The 20892-nt window shown below is 34.6% G+C and overlaps 1 protein-coding gene across 2 annotated transcripts in view; it reads right to left on the bottom strand.

Moving 5' to 3' along the window:
* CDKAL1 (CDKAL1 threonylcarbamoyladenosine tRNA methylthiotransferase) overlaps positions 1-20892 on the bottom strand; it is a 629213-nt gene that overhangs the window by 591828 nt on the left and 16493 nt on the right. For both annotated transcript variants that reach the window (XM_081056268.1, XM_081056269.1), the window contains 2 exons: positions 14037-14212; positions 12462-12574 (listed from right to left, as the gene is read on the bottom strand). In XM_081056268.1, coding sequence (XP_080912394.1) covers positions 12462-12574; positions 14037-14206 — 283 coding nt within the window. In that variant the 5' untranslated portion in view covers positions 14207-14212. The remainder of the gene's footprint in view (positions 1-12461; positions 12575-14036; positions 14213-20892) is intronic.

The following is a 20892-nucleotide window of genomic DNA, read 5'->3' as shown; positions in this document are numbered from 1 at the left end:
AAACAGGAAAAGTGCAAAAGCAAAGTGGGAGCCGGAGAGGTAGGCCATAGTACTGCATCTTCTATGTAACAGAATCCATGATCAAATGCAATAATTAGACATTAACTCAGAAATGTATTTGGGTCATTAATTAGCCTCACCTCTTGTTCATAACATAGTCAAGAAATAGCACAGTATAAAACATGAAAATTGGTAAACTTAGCTATTACTAAAAATGATTTAGTGGGAAAGAATGAATATAAAGAATAAATTTTTGAAGGATTTCATTTCACCCACAACTCTTTCTTCATCATTAGGAGGGTGGCTTGCTTACCCTCAAAGATAAACAACATTCCAGATCTTCTCTAGAGGCTCTTAATTTCCTTCCCCTATTTCCGAATGTATGAAAATCCCATTTTGAAGGCCCGTAGTTTTATTTCTCTCTGCTTTATTCCCTGGTAGAAAGGGGGAGGGGCAATGAGAAGTGACATTCTTACTGCCACCCTTGTACCATGCTCCCTTACCCAACATTGCAAGTAACTCAACATTTAAATACGAGTCATACTCCAAGATCACTTCTCTCTGCAAGTACACATGCATACACACAAATAAATGAAAATATATATAACCAAATGTTATTAAGTTTGAAAGACCATCAAAATTTCTAATACTGAATTCAATCCCATTAAATTGAAAGCAATTACTGCTTCCAATTTAATAAGAATAGATTAAATTAGATTTCTGATTCAATATAATTTGTAGTGTCCATGTCAGGAAAAGTGATAGTACGAGGATCTTATCCAAGACATGTCAAGACTTTGCAGACCGGAGTTGACAGCCACCTAAATGGGATTCTCCTGAAAAGCTCAAGGGATTCCCACATGCACACACACCACATACCACATTTATTTAACTTTTAGAATATACTTTTTTTATTCTGCTATAAAGGTAAAAATAAAGTTACTTTAATATATTATAATCAAAAAATTGTTTTTACTTCTTCACCAATGCACACACAAAAAACACCCAAATTCCTATCTTGCGCCAGGTACTATGTTTAATAATGGTAATGGTAATGCTAAATACACACTGAATCGCATTTAATCTTTAGAAAGGACTGTTGTCATCGTCATCAAATAAACGAGGATACTGAAGCACACGCATATTGTCATTTGCCCAAAGCCATATAGCTAATGCACGACAATAGCTGGTTTTACAGTCTGACTTAATAGCTGACTATAGTCACTAATCAGAGGAACTAATCAACAGTGCGTCTGAGATGTCAAAGGTAAAGATGACTAAGACAGAAAGAAGGAACTCCAATGCCATGGGAGAGAACATGTAAAACAGATAAATTATCCCAAGATAGGCACTAGCTCGGGTACCATTCGCTCTGTGTCTCTAAGTCAGGGACATAAGCTGAATGGCAGCAGTGCAAATAGATGTACAGTGTACACAAGGAGTTTGGATCAAAAATGATCAGATTAGGTGATCTAATGTATAGTCACATTTACTGCAAATAAAAGGCCATTAAATCACACATATTTATGATATACATGAATCTATGTGTATAACACTGTGCAAAAATTCTTACAAACTCTTAAATTTGAGAATCACCAGCCAAGCTACACTGAAGGGAGGACCAAAAGGAAAGTCTCTGCAACGGCCTGGGGTATTCAAATCAGTTCCCCTTAAATTAACCATCAAAAACATGTTGTTAAAGTGTAAACGGGTGGGGGCATTTTTAAGGGCTGTAGTTGACGCCATTCTCTTTTCATAGTAAGCCTCTTTAACCTTACATGTTAATAATATATTTGAGGACTAATGAGCAATTCAAGTTGCATTTTATGCAAAGTTTAGCTTTTAGTAAGTGTGAAATCAATGCAATGGTAAAGGTAACAAATGTTTGCCCTTAGATTCAAAACTCCCACCTCAGTCGGTTTGTATGGGCAAGAGTTCAATGACCACATTCTAAGTAGCACAGTCAGGGCAACACAGCCATGCAGACGTCAGCCAGTAAATCAGTGAAAGAATTATTTCACATCTGTTCTCCAGCGTATAAGGTGGGCTGATGATACCTGCACATCACACTGCCTCTGAAAAGGTCAATTTGTCCAATTCTTATATAAATACGAGTAAAAAGTTTAAAAAGCAATAAATCATAAAAAATAAAGTGTTAACCAATTTAATGACATCTAACAATTTTATAAGAAGACTATTTGTACCGTGAAATTGACTTTTCATATGTTATAGCTACTAGGGATCACGTAAGACAACACTGCCATCTATTGTCCAAGAGCTAAAAATACATCATTTCTTTAAGCCAAACCCACTAAAATTTTAAATTAAGGCCAAAAATCAGCAAAACTATTTTACACATTCAAGTGTCAACATCTGAAAAAAATTGTTTTCCCCCAAAATCACATATGACAATGCAAAAAATATATTTTTAAGTGAAGCTTTCATGGTAATTTATCATCTGCTCATCTTCTTAAAAAAATTATTTCTAAATTAGCAAAAAAATGTTTTATAAAATCTCAGAGTAATTTGAATCATTAAGCAATTAATCAAATGTCAAATTTCTAAAAATCTATGGGTCTACGTTGATTTGTCTCTCATAAAAATTCTGGAAAATAAGTGGTTCAAGACCAGAATGCCAGCAATTTTGAAGACTCCTCATCTTAACACAAGTTAGCACTGCACAGCAGTTTATTCACAAAAAATTAATACAACTACACATGAGTTGAAGTATTACTATTTATATGCTACAAGAAATACAAACAATAGGTTCAAGTGACCTGAAAAGATCAGACTAAAACTGGAACAGGGTAAAAGATGATCAAGTTCCCAAAAAAAGACAATTAAACATAATGAACTTTTCCAACATCTACTAGTGAAAAAACTGAGAATTTAAAACTTTTATCAAAATAATTTAATTACCATGCGAGTTATTCTCTATTCCTGGGCACTCACTTTGGACATACAAGGTCAGACAATTTAGTTTGTGAACTCATCCCAGAAAAAGTGCTACATAGCTCTCTGCAGAATATCTCCACGGTCACCTTCAAAGTACTACCCTTGGGAAGCTATGCATAAACAACAGCACCTCGACCACCCTTCAAAGCAATTTTGGAACTCTTTTTCTGGAATGGCCATCAGAGCTGTCATCGTATTACCATTGATATTGTGAATGTCATCAAAATGTCTTCCTTTCAATATTTCCTTTATCTTTGGGTAAAGAAAGAAGTCATTGGGGGCCAGATCAGATAAGTAGGGAGGGTGTTCCAATAGTTATTTGTTTATTGGCTAAAAACTCCCTCACAGACAGTGCCGTGTGAGCTGGTGCCTTGTTGTGATGCAAGAGCCATGAATTGGTGAAAAGTTCAGGTCGTCTAACTTTTTCACGCAGCCTTTCCAGCACTTCCAAATAGTAAACTTGATTACCTGTTGATCCAGTTGGTTCAAATTTATAATGAATAATCCCGTTGATATCAAAAAAGGTTAGCAACATCGTTGCAACAAGTTCGTAAATTTAATTGTCAGACCTCATAGTACCAAGCAAAGAAAAATTTGGACCTGGAACCAAAATATTTTAGAATTCACAAGAGTGAACTAGATTTTTCTCTTCATCTCTTTAAAAGGTGAAGATTCTAATCAACCATGCAAGTTCACTCTCAAATATAAAAGAAAATACTGCTTGAGATTAAAAAAAGTTTACACAACTTAATTTGTAAAAGAGATCACACACAATTTAGTACAAAATCAAAACTAGTGCCACTTAGGGGAGTGCTGGTTCAAACACACATAGTTTTTGTTTTATCTCATGACAACAGGAAATTCCTGGACCAACAAGATGAAAAATAACAGAAACTATGTTATCTCCATGCCCTGTGTAAAGAAGGAAAAAAAAGCCCAGAATATATAGATCAGAAAAATCAGTATGCACCCTGTTGTATATCACATTAATGAAGAATCCCAGCACCCCTTTAAAAAAAAAAGCGAAAGATTTATATGATCTGAAGAGAAACCAGAGTATAGCACCCCTTTAAAATGTATTAAAACATCTTCTTGAAATGTTACATTCCACTAAAGCATCACAAAACGTAAACAAAAATTTTAGCATGTATAATTTAAATTTTAGAAATCTGAATACAGAATCGTATTCAGTTTTATTATAAAGCATAATACAATTGCATATGTAAGGAAAAGCAATTTTCTCCCATTTCTCAGTCATCTGGGACTCATTTTAAAATAAAGACAACCTCTTTATAAGAACTTATAGGTAAAATAGGTAAATTTTATGATTAAATATAATGGAAATTTTACTTCAATAAAGTTGTTTAAAAATTTTTCATAATGTAGAAAAATTGATCACAATATGCCAATTAAGCTATACAATATCTGTACCACAATGCTTTCCTAAAAAAACGTACATATTCAGATCCATTTTCAGGTGACACACCAACGTTGTTACACTTCTATAAGGTATACTTATCCCTGAGGCCACAAAGACAACAGTGACAGTTTTCCAGCAAGTTATGCATAACATATGGCAATGAATTATATGTCTCAATGGCCTTCCAATCAAAGCATTTTTAAAACCAATTATATACAAGTGGTTTTTCAGTTACACCTGTCCACATCCTTCCAAATGGAGTCTTTCATTCACACATACCCGCGCACGTACGCATGCTTGATGCTTGCTCGCAGGCTCGCCTGTACATGCGCACTACTTAATTCTCTTATGTTGACTTTCATTTCAGTCTTCGGTTTTATTTAGGAAATCAAGTCTGTCCTCTGCAATTTACAGTTGAAAAGTCGTTATTTTAATCCCCTTAAATTGCTGCTCATCTTCTACAACTTCAACCAATACATTTGTTTGCTTTGTCACCATTCCCAGTCTACTTTTCTCAACAAAAGGGAAATGTGGTATGAAGAGCAAATTTTCTTTACTCAACTCCTTCTGAGATCACAAAATGATTTTCCCAGCTCAGGGTAGCCATTCCATAACTCCAAGGATAGGATTCCAAAACTGCATCTACCTATATAACACAGGGTCTGTTAAAAAAAAAAAAAAAAAAAGAAGGCTATCTGGTTCATACATTTATTATTTCAACCCAACTGTTTACCATGCATACTATAACGCAATGTGCCTAGAGGTCTCATTCTACATTTAGATATCTCCAAATTGTTTTCTCTTAGCAAATCCTAACATTGTGCGTTGTTTTGCTTGCGTTGTCTAGGGAGATCAAAGCAAAGGTAGGGAGACTTTGAGACTTCTATTCTTGAAAGTTGAGTTCCTTGGAGAGACCGATAGAAGGAATACAGCTCAGTGATCCATTAACAATTGTCATCCCTGCCAGTTGGTATATCACTCTCTCTTATTTTGATGGAAGTCACACCCTGAAAAAATATCTCCTTCTGCTTTCCATGTGCTGTCAGATCCTCACACAAAGCCAGCTTTTAATAAAATTCTCAACTTGAAATGTAAAATAATAGTGGCAAAAATAACTGGAAAACAATTAAGGCTTAGGAAGAATATTCTTAGTAATTCCCACAAACAACTTAATAAGAGTACTTCCACAGTAGCTAGGAGGGGAAGGTGAAAGTGAATTACTTGCAAGTTAAGGAAGTACTTTTAAATAATTATTTTAGGATTATAGTTTTCCATCACATTGGATATATAGAAATAGTAAAAGCTTGTAAAATTAGCCTGAAATGCCCACATAAGGAGGACATTTTATAGATCAACAGATACGGTTCCTAATTTAATGTATAGGAAAGGCTTTGTTTCTCCTTGTACAACCTTTATTTGTTTAACTTCTGAAGTTTAAAATACTACTAAGATTCAACTTTATCTGTAAGCTGATGGTCACCACTTGCATTACACACACTATGCAAATGATCAGAATAAAATTTATTTTCACTAAAATTCCAGATGGACTTCTGAACCTTCAAATAAAAGGCATCACCTTTGGCTACAGAATAAAGCATCTCTACAAAAAAACTATGGGTGACAGTACGAAAAACGTTCTAGTCAGCACATAACTAAACTCATTGTAAATACTTATTACTAATACATACAATTTAATTCAGAAATCTAAATATCAGGATATTTTAAATAATTTTTTAAAAGCCTAAGTTAACAAAGCCCTTGTTGTGTCTTTATATTCAGGTCTAAGCTACACAAAATTGACAATAAATATGAACACATTTTACAAACTGTAAGACATTACACACATTTAAATAATCGCAGTGATGGTGAAAAACCAAGAAGGCTAGATTAACAAGGTACATGTGGAAGGCAAGTTAAGACCCCTGGACTAAGATAGTGAATGATTCTTTCACTGAATTCCGTTAGAGGTTCAAGAAGAATACAAAAATCAAGATAATACATTTATGTTCCACTGGGAGATGACCTTGCATTTAGAATTAAGGAGGTAGGAAGGGACCAGGTAGCTGTCAGCTGACACTGCTCTCTATAAGAAAGAGCTTACTTCCAACTCCTAACTCAGCACTGAAATTAATAAACTGAGTATGTTCCTACGGTATGGAGTCCAGTGGTACGTATCGCCCTTGCTCCCCTCAAAAAAAAGGGGGGGTTAATAAGGTTCATATAGAAAAGACTTCTTCTAAAAGAGAAATTTCAAAATGATGGGCAGAGATAAACACTACACTAATAAAAGTTATTAATATTATTCAATTTCTAACTGAAATACCTTTAAAATATCAACTTTCAGAGACTATACAGCATAGTGCAAAGAACAGAGGCTGTGGCGACAGACAAGTTATGTCTCAGTGTCAGTCCCCGCACACGTGAGTTGAGTGATACTGTGTGTAACACAACGCTGTCATGGGCCCTCCTCTCTGGCTCAAGCTCCTCATCTTGAAATATGCAGAAACTTCATTCCAGAGTTATTTCATTTGATCCTTGCAATAATTTATGTAAAATGCCTAACACACAGTAGCTTTTAACCAGTTCAGCTCCCTTCCGTGAAAATGTATACAAAAATCCTGATTTTACACATAAAACTAACTGGCACAAAATATTGCCACCTAAGAGAAGCATAATACACATTTTTCATTTAGCTGTAATTTGAAGTTGAAGTTCACTGCCTTTTTAGCTTCCCACAGAATTAATCTACATCTTATCTTAATTATTTTATTACATAGATAAACTCAAGGTATCAATGTGAAGTGTCATAGTTATCATTTCTTAAAACTGAGATAAGAAAGCAAGCAAAGTTTTATTATTGTTTTAAGAAACTTTATGTCCACTCATACTTTAATTATATACAAGTGTAATTTCCACAAATCCAAGTTCAAACATAAAAGTGTAGCTTTAATGTTCTTAAAATTCTACTGACCACAAGTGTGGCCCTTGAATGTATTCTTGAATGTATTTCAGAATCAATTAAGATAAATAAAAAGTATTCTTTACGCAAACATTGGACATATCGATCTAATACATCCCATTGAACTATCTTAAAATTTAAAACACTTTCAAATTAAATGGCCAGGTCCAGGAAATATACTACAGTTATTCAATTACAATACTACCTCCTATACCAAATAAATTAGTGTTTATTTCTTTCTACAAAGAGATATTAATTTTCTTTATTCAAACATAAGATATTATAATCTGACTTAATATTATCACCAAGCATTTCTAAAATATAAATTGGAAAGACTTTTAATGAAGCAGGTCCTACTTCCCCTTTGTTATAAAAACCAAATAAAGAAACATTAGAGCTTGACAATTTACTAAAATAACTTCTAAGAGTTAACATACAGTCTGAAGGCTTTTCCTTTTCCAAAAAATAATAAACTTCTTGTCTGCTGGAATCCCATGTCTAGTTCATGTGTGTCTTTACACCTCTAGCACTATGCTCTGTAACACATATTATGTTCAGAGAACATTTGATGAGTTAACTATATACAAATACACAAAGAAACTAACAAGAATTGTAACAGCCTAGCAATTTTAAAATGTCTCTGAAACTGTGGGCACCCAAGCTAAACACTCTATTTTGACTTACGTGTGCTTATCACAAATATTTCATATATAACACACATTATTCTCCTGTGTTTATGAACTAGAACCTCAGCTGACGGGCTTATGAAGGAGTCTTTTCCACAGACCAGAAAGCATATGCTATATTCACTTACGGCAGACATGACTACAAACTAAACACCTCTTTCCAACACATCTCTACCACGTCTATACCTAAATGAGGGCTATCTCTAAAACAGTCACCTTGGGAGACCACACTTTATTGGGCTGGGCAATCGTTATGAGTTCTTTGCTGAAATTATGTAAGAGTCGTGAGGTTCTGAAGAGACCCAAAAAGTAGAAGAATCACCACTGTAAATATTTTTTGAACTCTTTTAGAACAGTTTTCAGAATCAATTAAGATACACAAAAATGCCTTATTTTTTACCTAAAACAGTACTGTTCAATATCATATCATATACTTTATTCATATTTGGCCTCAAATAACCTGTGACCATTCTAACACTATATGTGCTCTCAAGATATGACGATCTGCCTGCCACCAATGAAGACATTGAAAATGATATACCAACATCTCCAAAAGAAATAATCCAAAAACAATAACCAAAGGGGAAGAAAAAGTTTAGTCTACAAAAATTGCTTACTTGAAGAACACACTCATGGAATGTATGCATTCAAATATATTTCTTTAAAAAGTCACTGTACCTACAGGGCCAGTCTGATGGCTTTCCGTGATATCAATTTATCTTTATTATGCAAACATGTATCCACGATATAATTAATTGTTCTGAGTTTAAGGGAAGGACATCATTTCTCCTCAATAAGTTTCATTCTTTGAAATGAGAAACAAGTAGGCACTATTTTATAAGTTATGAAAACTTTCCTCAAAATAAAAAGGGTTTGAAAGAGGTAATGAACAAGCCTGCACTGGAAGAATTATATTCCTGGTATTACAGAGTTAAAACCAGCCATTTCAATTCATGGCATTAAAAGACCCGAAAATAGTACCATTCAAGATGATAAATCATGTTGATTATATAAATCTGAGGCCTACTGGAAAGATCAGATGACTGGGTATCAGCAGCTGTCTACTTGGGCACTGCTGGGACAGCTGGCTCTGCCGCGAGGCCCCCGCAGGCTGTTACTGGGAAGGCCCCGGTGGGTCAGAAGCATGGCGGGGAGGTGACCCAGGCCTCTGGCCTTGTCAGAAGCCTAAGGGAAAGGCAACATCTTCATACACACCAGTGTCACAAAAGTGTCCCTACCAGGGCTCTCCAAAGTCAACAGATGGGAGACTGCTGTACATAGAGATCTTAGAGAAAGAGGTTCTTGGCCTTCACTCTCCAAAAAATTGTGAGGAAAACAGAAAGGCCTTGAACACTGATTTTAACCATTGTGTGGATTACCTTTCCATATATGGGTGTGCAAGTCTATCACGATAAATATAACTATTAAAGCACAGAAGAGAACCTGAGAAAGAAAGCTGGGAGTGTGGTCCAGGAGTGGGGTGCTGAGGGCCTAGACCACTGGGCTGGAACTACTTTCCCACCAGGACACATGTGACAAAGAGCACCTCCCAAAGGAGATCTGGGGGTTGACACAATTGTGGATGCATTACCTAGCTGCAACCCCTTTCTCCTACTCAAGGACACACTGGAATAGAAGTGGTGAGAAGAGCTGACCTTGAACCTACCATCATTTGGAAAAATTCTGCAACTCCAGCACTCTAACTTGTTGTTGTTAGTTATACACTAATTGCTGCAACTCAAAACCGGTCTCAAAACTGCATCTGAGAGTTTCTGGTAGTAAGCTTTCCAGTTACTATAGCTGTCTAATAAACTTCTCCAAAACCCAAAAAAAAAACAGTAATTTCAAGTATATATTCACATAATCTCTTTCTCCCTCAAATAGTAAAACTATCTACTATTGGTAATTGAGAGCTAATTTTGAATTTCTCTGTATACTGTTTTCAATATGTTTACATTATATATAATTCATATTTTATACCTATTTTAATCAATTTTACAATTAAATGAAAATATTTTAGGTCTACACTTGATTAATAAAACATTATAAATTACGTTATGTAATTTTTATGAACTCCCACTATTCCACAATAATGAAAGAGACTACTTGGCATAAGTAATCCAGAAATCATTCATATCATATATCAAATCTAAATATAAAATCTGTAGATATTTCCTTCTTAAATGTTTTATAGAGCTAATATTGTTCATATTTTCTGGGCCTATAGCATCTAGACAAGTGAGGAACGTGATCCTACAGTCTGTTACATGCCAGCCAGACAAAAATGGAAGATACATTTCTAAAGTGGGGTAATCAACAGCACGTAAAATACAAACATATGCAAGTAATGCAAGTATATAAAATATACTACATTTGTAAGAAAAATTAATTTCATATTCAAGTGACTGCTTCCTTAATTTTCCCTTTCTACTATTCCCAAATAAGAAATCAAAATAAACACAACAGGACTGTTCTTTCACACAGAAGAGTGCTTAGACCACACACAAACCGCTAATGGACTAAAATTTAAATTAAAATGTGCTAGATAATTAATATCAACTAGGAAAGTCAGGCTCTGATTTTTTAATGTTTCAGGAAATTATCTTAAAGGCTATTTTCTTAATACTCAAACTGTACCATCACAATGTGTTAGAGCAATTCCAAACTAAACTATACCAAAAATTACTATTGAATACAGAGAATTCTAAAAGTATATATTTTGAGTCTTTTATCTTAAAGAACAAAAGTATTAACACCAACTTTTCTATCTAAAGAATAAGTTATTAAAAACACACAGTTGATGACAAACAATCATTTAGTTGCTGAAGAAAACATTATGAAAGGGGTAAGTTTCCAATCCTCGCATGCTATCTTAAAGCTAGGACTTACCCATTATACATACAAAGGCAACTGTGAGGTATACAACAGTGGTGCAGAGCAGTGTTTTGGAGTGACAGAGCATTCACTGCCCATGTGATTTAAGGTAAGATACAACCTCTCCACTCTCACCTGTAAAGGTAGGGATGCCAATATTTCCTCATATCACAAGAACTAAGCAAGATAACATATATGAAGCATTGAGCCAGTGCCTGTCACAAAGCACTCAAATTATGGTGCCATTAAATATACACACATATAAACACAGCAACGGATACAGATGTGTGTATGCATACATTTACTAGCTCAATTCATTGGGAGGACCCAGGAGCCCTGACACTTTATGGTGACAATGAGCATACATAGTGTCCAGATCTCTGATCTGGTTCTAAACACATTCTCCTAATAAAAGGGATTAGGGGTTCCAATAAAAGGGATTGGAAAAGTAGTTGCTTCCAAGACCTGGGGAAGGGAAATATGAGACTAGCCCATCTTGTGGTGCCAGAAAATAAGGAAGTGCTCAAACAAGAATGGGGGCATGTTGAGAAGACACAGGAGCCAGCCTGAACGAGGTCCTATGGCCAAAGCTGGAACTATGAGCAGCAAAATAAATAATGATAGTATCAAACTATAACCCATTGAAGAAAAAAAATCCGTAAGTCCATACTGATATAAATACGTAAGTAAATGGGGCAGAAAGGATAGCTCTTCCTTTCATAAGAACTCTAATTAATAAATGTGAAAGAAAGAAAGCACAACATCACTGTAAAGCAAACAATGCAGTAATAACTACTGCAGAAAGATTTCACTGACAGATACTAAAATAGACAAAAGGTTGAGGACAGAATACTTACTCAAATGAGAAAAACATTAACTGTACTGTGAAGAAATCTGGCAGACAGATTTCTTATTACACTAGTAATAAGACACATTGACATCACGAACCCCCTGATATGATGCACTGAGAAGGATATCACCTCTGTGCTCTTCTTGCCAAAAATGCATAGCCTTAGTCTAATTCAAGAGAAAACATCAGACAAACCCGAGTTGAGGGCATTCTACAAAATGATCCGTTTTTATTCAGAAGTTCAAGGTCATAAAAGACAAGAAAAAACTGAGGAACTGTCATCTAAGGAGACATTACAAATAAATGAAAGGTGAGATCTTAGATTGGCTCCTGGAACAGAAAAAGAATATAAATGGGAAAATTGCCAAATTCAAAAAGACCTATAGTTTAGATAACACTATTGCAATATTAATTTCCTAGTTTATTAATTAAACTATAATTATGCAAGATGGTGATATTAGAGGAAGGGAGGTGAAGGGTTTATGCAAATTCTATAATTTATTACTTTTCTGTAAGTCTTAAGGTATTTCAAAAAAGTTTTTAAAGTTTTTTTTTCAAATATGGTATCTGTAGTTATGCAGGCAATGTTTAATAGCTACCTTTTTGTTTTTCCTTAAAATAATTAAGTTATGTTTACTTGCTGAATCTAGAATACATACCTCTAAAAAATTAGCTCTGAAAAATTTAATGAATAATATACATTACCGATCTCATTACCTGTAATTTTATATCCATAAGCAGCAAGTTGTCCAGCCATATATTCTCCATCTGAGTTATTATGAGAACAACCCCATGTTCGTATCCAAATTTTCTGTATGCCTGGAATATTGCTATTAAACAATCAATAAAAACAAAGTAAGTCTCTTTAAGGGATTTTTAAAATAAAAAGTACTAGATGATATCTGGGCAAATTATGCAAAAAAAAAAAAAATACACTCACTGTAACCTATTCACAAGCTATTCATTAAATGCAACAACTTAATCCATGACCTGTTATTACACCAAAAGTCTGAAATCAAGAAAATAACCACAGACTTAAGACAGTAAGACTCTACAAGAAAAAAAGAAGAAAAAAAAAAACCCTCCCTTTTCTCTGAATTGTATTTTAAATTCAGTACTACTAATGTACTACCACTAAGTTCAACTCATAGAATGGTACACACCAATAAAAATCACAAAGAAAATGGTTCCAATAACAACGGCAAATAAAGAAAAAAAACTAAGTACATCTACCACATTTCCCCCAAAATAAGACCTAGCTGGACAATCAGCTCTAATGTGTCTTTTGGAGCAAAAAGTAATATAAGACCTGGTCATATATTATATTATACATAATATTATATAAGACCCGGTCTAATAGGGAAATAAGACCGGGTCTTATACTAATTTTTGCTCCAAAAGACGCATTCGACCTGACTGTCCAGCTAGGTCTTATTTTTGGGGAAACATGGTACCTACTCATAAAGACAGGATATACTAATTACAATCTTTACTGTATAACTTACAGATTAAAATAACTAAATCAAAATGAAAAAACTGTCACCCTATAGCATCATTGAAAGTACTTCAGATATAAAAATAAGAGTTCTAAAAATGTAATCGTTTTAGGAAGAGGAAAAAAAGGACTTTCAACGTAGATTGCCCTAATCATTTATAATTAAACAGAAATTACCTTAAGAACATGTTCAGGACAAATTTGATAAACTTCAGTCATTAATATATAAGCAAATTTTAAGTTCATAGATTTTAAAAGTTTAATGTTCCAAACCAAATAATCAAGTGTATTAAAATTTTCAACAATTTACTAGAATAAATATAGGCATATTAAAACTATATAACTGCATAATCATGTCTTGGTTGTATTAGAATTTCACTAAAGACCTAACATATACTGTAAACAGCACAATAACTTATTTGTGCTCAATTCTTTAACTGATCCATAAGTAACTGTAAATTTGCTAAGAAAAAGCAACCACAAATTCCAGCAAAAGTTTTAATTTGGAAATAACACAAAATTACATACCAACTGCAGTAACATCAAAGAGATGAGGGGGATCCTATCTTTATGCCAAATACTGTCATAGGCCCTGCCTTCAAGGAACATACATTTTGACACCTTTTTTTAACCAATTACTTTGCTAAATTAAAAAATATTCAAATAAAAAAATAAATCTACATATTTCCTCTAAAAAGTTCACAGATTTTTTAAAAGAGATCTTGTGCGTATCACATAGACCAATAGTACCAGCTTCTCCCCTGGAATGATACTGAATTTTAAAAAAAAAAGCTTACCTATCACTTGGTGGACTGTTTTCCTCTTGTAAATATTTTTGGGTATTTCGCCTTCGCACCTTTGGAACAATGTACTTTCTTGCAAAATGCCTATCTTGTGGCCGTGAATCTTCTTGTGACACAATATCTTCTATGTCATCCAGCAGAGAATCACAGGATGCAGATGGCATCTTCCTCTTCACATAAAAAGGGAGTAAGTGATACAAGCTTATGAATCCCTCAGAAAAATCTGTGTTTAACATATGTGTGTTAACATATAACAGAAATATGTGTTTAACATAGCATCACTTAGGAAATATCCTTGCTGAACTTGAATCCAATAAAGCCTTTAGATTTAGCTTCAAATTTACAGAAAATGCAGAGCTAAAGAAACACAAGGAAACAAATGAAGCAAATCCTACTGACAGTGGGACATTCCAAGGTTCAAATGGAACTATGTCGTCAACAAATCACTATCATGGAGGAAAAGAAAGCAGCGGAACTGGTCAAGATCAAAGCAGACTTAAAAGACTAACAACTAAATGCAACTCATGCTCTTGTTTGGATCTCATTTTGTCCAACCAGCTTTAAGACATTTCGGGAACAACTAGGGAAATCAAAATACAAACTTCGTATCAGATAATATTAAGGTATTACTATAAATCATTAGATATAAAGTACTGTCCTTATGTTTAAAACTCTTACGTTGTTGACACTGAATACATTTTTTCATATATATTGTTTTAAAATCTTATTTTTCAGAGATGCACATTGAATATTGGAGCTGAAATGTCATGCCTATAATGTGCTAAAACAAAAATTAGATTAAGACATATGGAAAACACAACTCTTAAATCAACGGAACAGATATGTTGGTGTTCATTGTCCTGTTCTACTTTCCTGAATGCTCAACATTTTTGTAATTAAGAAAAGAAAATGTAGACACAACTTCCAGGAAGATAGAACAGACATACTTTTCCCTATCCCTCCTGCCAAACATAGCTAAAACTCTGGATAAAATAAACACAAGAGTTTCACAAGTGTAGAAAAGAAGGCAGACAGGCTAGGGACTTTGGAAACCAAGGAACAACTCAGTGGTGAGGTCCTTAGGGTTTATTTTGCCTCTTATATCCCAGATTTGGAACTGAAGGAGCCAGCAAACCAGAAGTAGCAACAGAAACAAACGACAAAAACCCCAACAAAGCCTGTTTTCTTATAAAAGAACCCGTCAGGGGGCAGCGTAGCAAGACAGAAAACTCTTAAACAATAACCATTCCACTAAAAAAAAAAAAAAAAAAAAAAACCTTACAAAACACGAAACTATAGTCCCGTCTCCAGACAAGCCACAAAGGCCGAATGGGGAGACCTGACTTCTCCCATCTGAGGCTATAATGAGGCGCCCCAACACACCGCATCAGGGTAGAATCAAAGAATGCCAACTAGGTATCCTGAATTTCCAAACCAAACAACCAGTAATGAAGGCCCATCCCCACCTGACAGTGTCAGTGAAGTCCAAACTGATACAAAAGTTTAAAATTCCCATCAAAATCCCAGCAAGATATTTTGTAGAGATAAACTGTTCCAAAATTTATATGGAGGGGCGGCCGGGCGGCTCGGTTGGTTAGAGTGCGAGCTCTGAACAACAGGGTTGCTGGTTCAATGCCCACATGGGCCAGTGAGCTGCACCCTCCACAACTAGATTGAAGACAATGAGCTGCCGGAGGGGCGGGTGTATGGCTCAGTTGATTAGACCATGAGCTCTCAACAACAAGGTTGCAAGTTAAATTCCCACATGGTATGGTGGGCTGCACTCTCTGCAACTAAAGACTGAAAACAACAACTGGACTTGGAGCTGAGCTGTGCCCTCCACAACTAGATTGAAGGACAATGACTTGGAGCTGATGGGCCCTAGAGAAACACACTGTTCTCCAATATTCGCCAATTAAAAATAAAACAACCTTTAAAAAATTTATATGGAAAGGAAAAGAAATTAACATATCTAAAACAACGGGTAAAAAAACAATAAAGTGAAAACAATTGGCCTGCCCGATTTTAATACTTTTTATTAAAATTCTTTGGAATGACAATGGTTAGTAAAATTACATAGGTTTCAAACGTACAATTCTGTAATACATCATCTATATATCACATTGTGTATTCACCACCCAGAGTCAGTTCTCCTTCGATCACCATATATTTAACTCCTTTTACCCTCTTCTACTATCCGCCCTCCCCCCCTTACCCTCTGGTAACCACTAAACTATTGTCTGTGTCTGTGAGTTTTTGTTTCTTTATTTGTTTGTATTGTTAGTTTGTTGCTTTCACTTTTACATCATACATATCATTGAAGTCATATGGTTCTCGATTTTTTCTATCTGACTTATTTCGCTTAGCATAATAATCTCAAGATCCATCCATGCTGTCGCAAATGGCAGTATTTCATCTTTTCTTATGGCAGAGTAGTATTCCATTGTTATATATACCACATCTTTATCCCATCATCTATCGAGGGACACTTTGTTTCCATGTCTTGGCCACCATAAGTAAAGCTGCAATGAACATCAGAGCACTTACATCTTCACAGATAAATGTTTTCAGATTTTTTCGGTATATACCCAGGAGAGGGATTGCTAGATCATATGATAATTCTATTCTTAATTTTTTGAGGAACCTCCACACTGCCTTCCATAGAGGCAGCATTCTTACCAACAGTACATGAAGGTTCCTTTTTTCTCCACAGCCTCTCCAATACTTATCACTTGTCTTGTTGACGATAGCCATTCTAACAGGTATGAAGTGATATTGTGGTTTTTATTTGCATTTCTCTGATGATTAGTGATGTTCTGCATCTTTTCATGTCTATTGGCCATCCGTATGACCTCTCTGGAGAAATGTCTATTCAGGTCTTCGGCCCATAACTGCATTGTTTGTCTTTTTGTTGTTAGGTTGTAAGAGTTCCTTATATATTTTGGATATTAGCCCCTTATCGGAGGTGTTGTTTGCAAATATCTTGTCCCATTCAGTTGGTTGCCTCTGTTTTGTGGATGGTTTCTTTTGCTGTGAAGAAAGTTTTTAGTTAGATATAGTCCCATTTATTTATTTTAGCTTTTACTTCCCTTGCATTTGAAGGCAAATTCATAAAATCTTCTTTGACCAGGGTCCGGAAGTTTAGCATATTTTCTTCTATTCAATTTATTGTTTCAGGTCTGATGTTTAGGTCTTTGACCCATTTTCAGTTAATTTTGGTACACAATGACAGATAGCAGTCTAGTTTAATTCTTTTGCACGTGGCTTTCCAATTCTCCCAGCACCATTTATTGAAGAGGCTTTCTATTCTCCATTGTGTATTTTTGACTCCTTTGTTTAAAATTATCTGTCCATATGACATGGGTTTATTTCTTGGTTTTCAATTCTATTCCACTGGTCTGTGTTTCTGTTTTTCTGCCAATACCATGCTGTTTTGATTACTGTTTCTCGGGAGTATAAACTGAAGTCAGGGAGTGTGATACCTCCAGCATTATTCTTTTTTCTTAGGATTGCTTTGCCTGTTTGGGGTCTTTTGTGGTTCCATACAAATCTGATGACTTTTTATCCTATTTCTTTAAAAAATGCTATTAGGATTTTGATGGGGATTGCATTTAATCTGTATATTGCTTTGGGCAATATCGTCATTTTAACTATGTTGAGTCTTCCAATCCATGAACACAGAATGTCTTTCCACTTCTTTGTGTATTCTTCAATTTCTTTTTAAAATGTCTTATAGTTTTCAGTGTATAGGTCCTTCGCATCCTTGGTTAGGTTTATTCCTAGGTATTTCCTTTCTGTTGCAATTGCAAAAGGAACTTTTTTTAAATTTCTTTATCTGAAATTTAATTGTTAGTATAATAGGAATGCAATGGATTTTTGTATGTTGATTTTATAGCCGGCAACTTGACTGTAATTGTTTATTGTTTCTAACAGCTTTTTGGTGGAGTCTTTTGTATTTTCTATATAAAGCATGTCATCTGTAAAGGTCACAATTTAACTACTTCATTCCCAATTTGGATGCCTTTTATATCTTTCTCTTGCCTGATTGCTCTGGCCACGATTTCCAATACTATGTTGAATAACAGTGGTGACAGGGAACAACCTTGTCTTGTTCCTAAACATAAAGTGAAGGGCTTCAATTTTTACCATTAATTATGATATTAGCTGAGGGTCTGTCATATATGGCCTTTATTATGTTAAGGTATTTTCCTTCCATACCCATTTTATTAACTGTTTTAATCATAAATGGATATTGTATCTTGTCAAATGCATTTTCTGCATCTATTGTTACAATCATATAACATTTTCATCTTTTATTTTGTTTATGGGTGTATCACATTGATCGATTTGCATGTATTGAACCATCCTTGTGCCCCTGGGATGAATCCCACTTGATCGTGATGTATAATTTTTAACGCATTGTTGTATTCAATTTGCTAGAATTTTGTTTAGGATTTTTGCATCTGTATTCATCAGCGATATTGGTCTGTAATTTTCTTTTTTTTGTGTTATCGTTACCAGGTTTTGGTATCAGGGTAATGTTGGCCTCATAAAATGAGTTTGGGAGAATTGCCTCTTCTTTAGTTTTTTGGAACAATTTGAGAAGGTCCGATGTTAGATCCTGTTTGAATGTTTGGTAGAATTCAGTAGTGAAGCCATCTGGTAGTTGACTTTTGCTTTTGGGATGACTGATTCAATTTCCTTACTGTTGATCAGTCTATTTAGATTTTCCAATTCTTCGTGATTCAGTCTAGGAAAGCTATATGCTTCTAGGAACTTGTCCATTTCTTGTAGGTTATTGAATCTGGTGGCATATAGGTCTTCATAGTATTCTTGGAGGATCTTTTGTATTTCTGTGGCATCCGTGGTAACTTCTCTTTCATTTCTGATTTTATTTGTGTCTTTTCTCTTTGTATCTTAGTGCGTCTAGCCAAGGGTTTGTCAATTTTATTAATCTTTTCAAAGAACAAACACTTTGTTGCATTAATTTTTTCTATTGTCTTTTTGTTCTCTATTTCATTTAGTTCTGGTCTGATTTTTATTATTTCTTTCCTTCTGCTTACTTTGGGTTTCATTTGTTCTTTTTCGAGTTCTTTAAGGTGTAATGTGAGGTTGTTTATCTGGGACTTTTCTTCATCCTTGAGATAGACCTGTCATGATATAAATTTCCCTCTTAAAACTGCTTTCACTGCATCTAAATAATTTTGATAGGATGTATGTTCATTCTCATTTGTTTCTACCGTGTTTCCCCAAAAATAAAACCTAGCTGGACCATCAGCTCTAATGCGTCTTTTGGAGCAAAAATTATTATAAGACCCAGTAGTATATTATACCCAGTATTATATTGTATTGTATTGTATTGTGTTGTGTTGTATTGTATTGTATTGTATTATATTGTATTGTATTATATCATATGTTATATTATTACATTACATACCGAGTCTTATATAAAACCAGGTCTTATGTTAAAATAAGACCTGGTCTCATCTTAATTTTTCCTCCAAAAGATGCATTAAAGCTGATGGAATGGTTTAGGTCTTATTTTCTGGGAAACACAGTATGTATCTTTTCATATCTCCTCTCATTTCTTCTTTGACCCAGTTGTTCTTTAAAAGTATGTGGTTTAATCTCCACAGATTTGTGGTTCTTCCCGAGTTCTTTTTGCAGTTGATATCCAATTTCGAAGCCTTGTGATCAGAAAGTATGCTTGGTATGATTTCAATCTTTAAATTTGCTGAGGCTAGTTTTCTGTTCCAATATATGGTCTTATCCTTGAGAATGTTCTATGTACACTAGGAAAGACCATACAGTCTGATGTTCTAGGATGAAGTGCTCTATGAATGTCAATTATGTCCATTTCATCTAGTGTGTCATTTAGGGCTGCTATTTCTTTCTTTATTTTCTGTTTGATCTGTCCATAGCTGTCAATGATGTATCTAGGTCCCCTAATATAATTGCGTTTTGATCAATTTCTCCCTTTAGTTCTTTTAGTAGTTGCTTGGTATATTTTGGTACTCCCTGATTGGGGGCATAAATATTGATGACTGTTATGTCTTTTTGTTGTATAGTCCCCTTTATCATTATGAAATGTCCATCTTTGTCTCATGTTACCTTTTTTATCCTGAAGTCTATTTCATCTACTATCTTTTTTTTTTTTTAACTAAAGTTTATTGGGGTAACAATTGTTAGTAATGTTACATAGATTTCAGGTGTACAATTCTGTATTACATCATCTATAAATCCCATTGTGTCTTCACCACCGAGTCAGTTCTCCTTCCATCACCAAATATTTGATCTCCTTTACCCTCATCTACCACACCCCTCCTCCCTTACTGTCTGGTAACCACTAAACTATTGTCTGTGTCTATGAGTTTTTGTTTTTCATTTGTTCGTTTTGTTCTTTCCTTGTTTTTGGTTTATATACCACCTATCAGTGAAATCAGTATGCCTAACCCTGCTTTTCTCTGGATACCATTTGTTTGGAGTGTCAATTTCCACCCTTTCACTTTGAGTCTATATTTGTCCTTGTAGCTGAGATGTGTCTCTTGGAAGCAGAATATGGTTGGATTTAGTTTTTTGATCCAATCTGCTACTCTGTGCCTTTTTATTGGCGAGTTCAGTCCATTTACATTTAGGGTGATTATTGATATGTGAGAATTTCCTATCATTCTATCTTTGGTTTTCTGGTAAGACTGTGTCTCCATTGTTTCACCTTTTTGTTGTTGTCTATTATTTCTGTGTGGTGGTATTCCATGATTTTTCTCTCTGTGTCTTCTTTTAGTACGTTATATAGTTCAGTTCTGGATTTTTTTTTTTGAGTGGTTACCATTATGCTTATGTAAAAGAAAGT

The sequence above is a fragment of the Rhinolophus hipposideros genome, assembly GCF_964194185.1.
Source record: "Rhinolophus hipposideros genome assembly, chromosome: 8".
NCBI classification, from domain to species: Eukaryota; Metazoa; Chordata; class Mammalia; order Chiroptera; family Rhinolophidae; genus Rhinolophus; species Rhinolophus hipposideros.
This window is presented reverse-complemented; position numbering and strand designations above follow the sequence as displayed.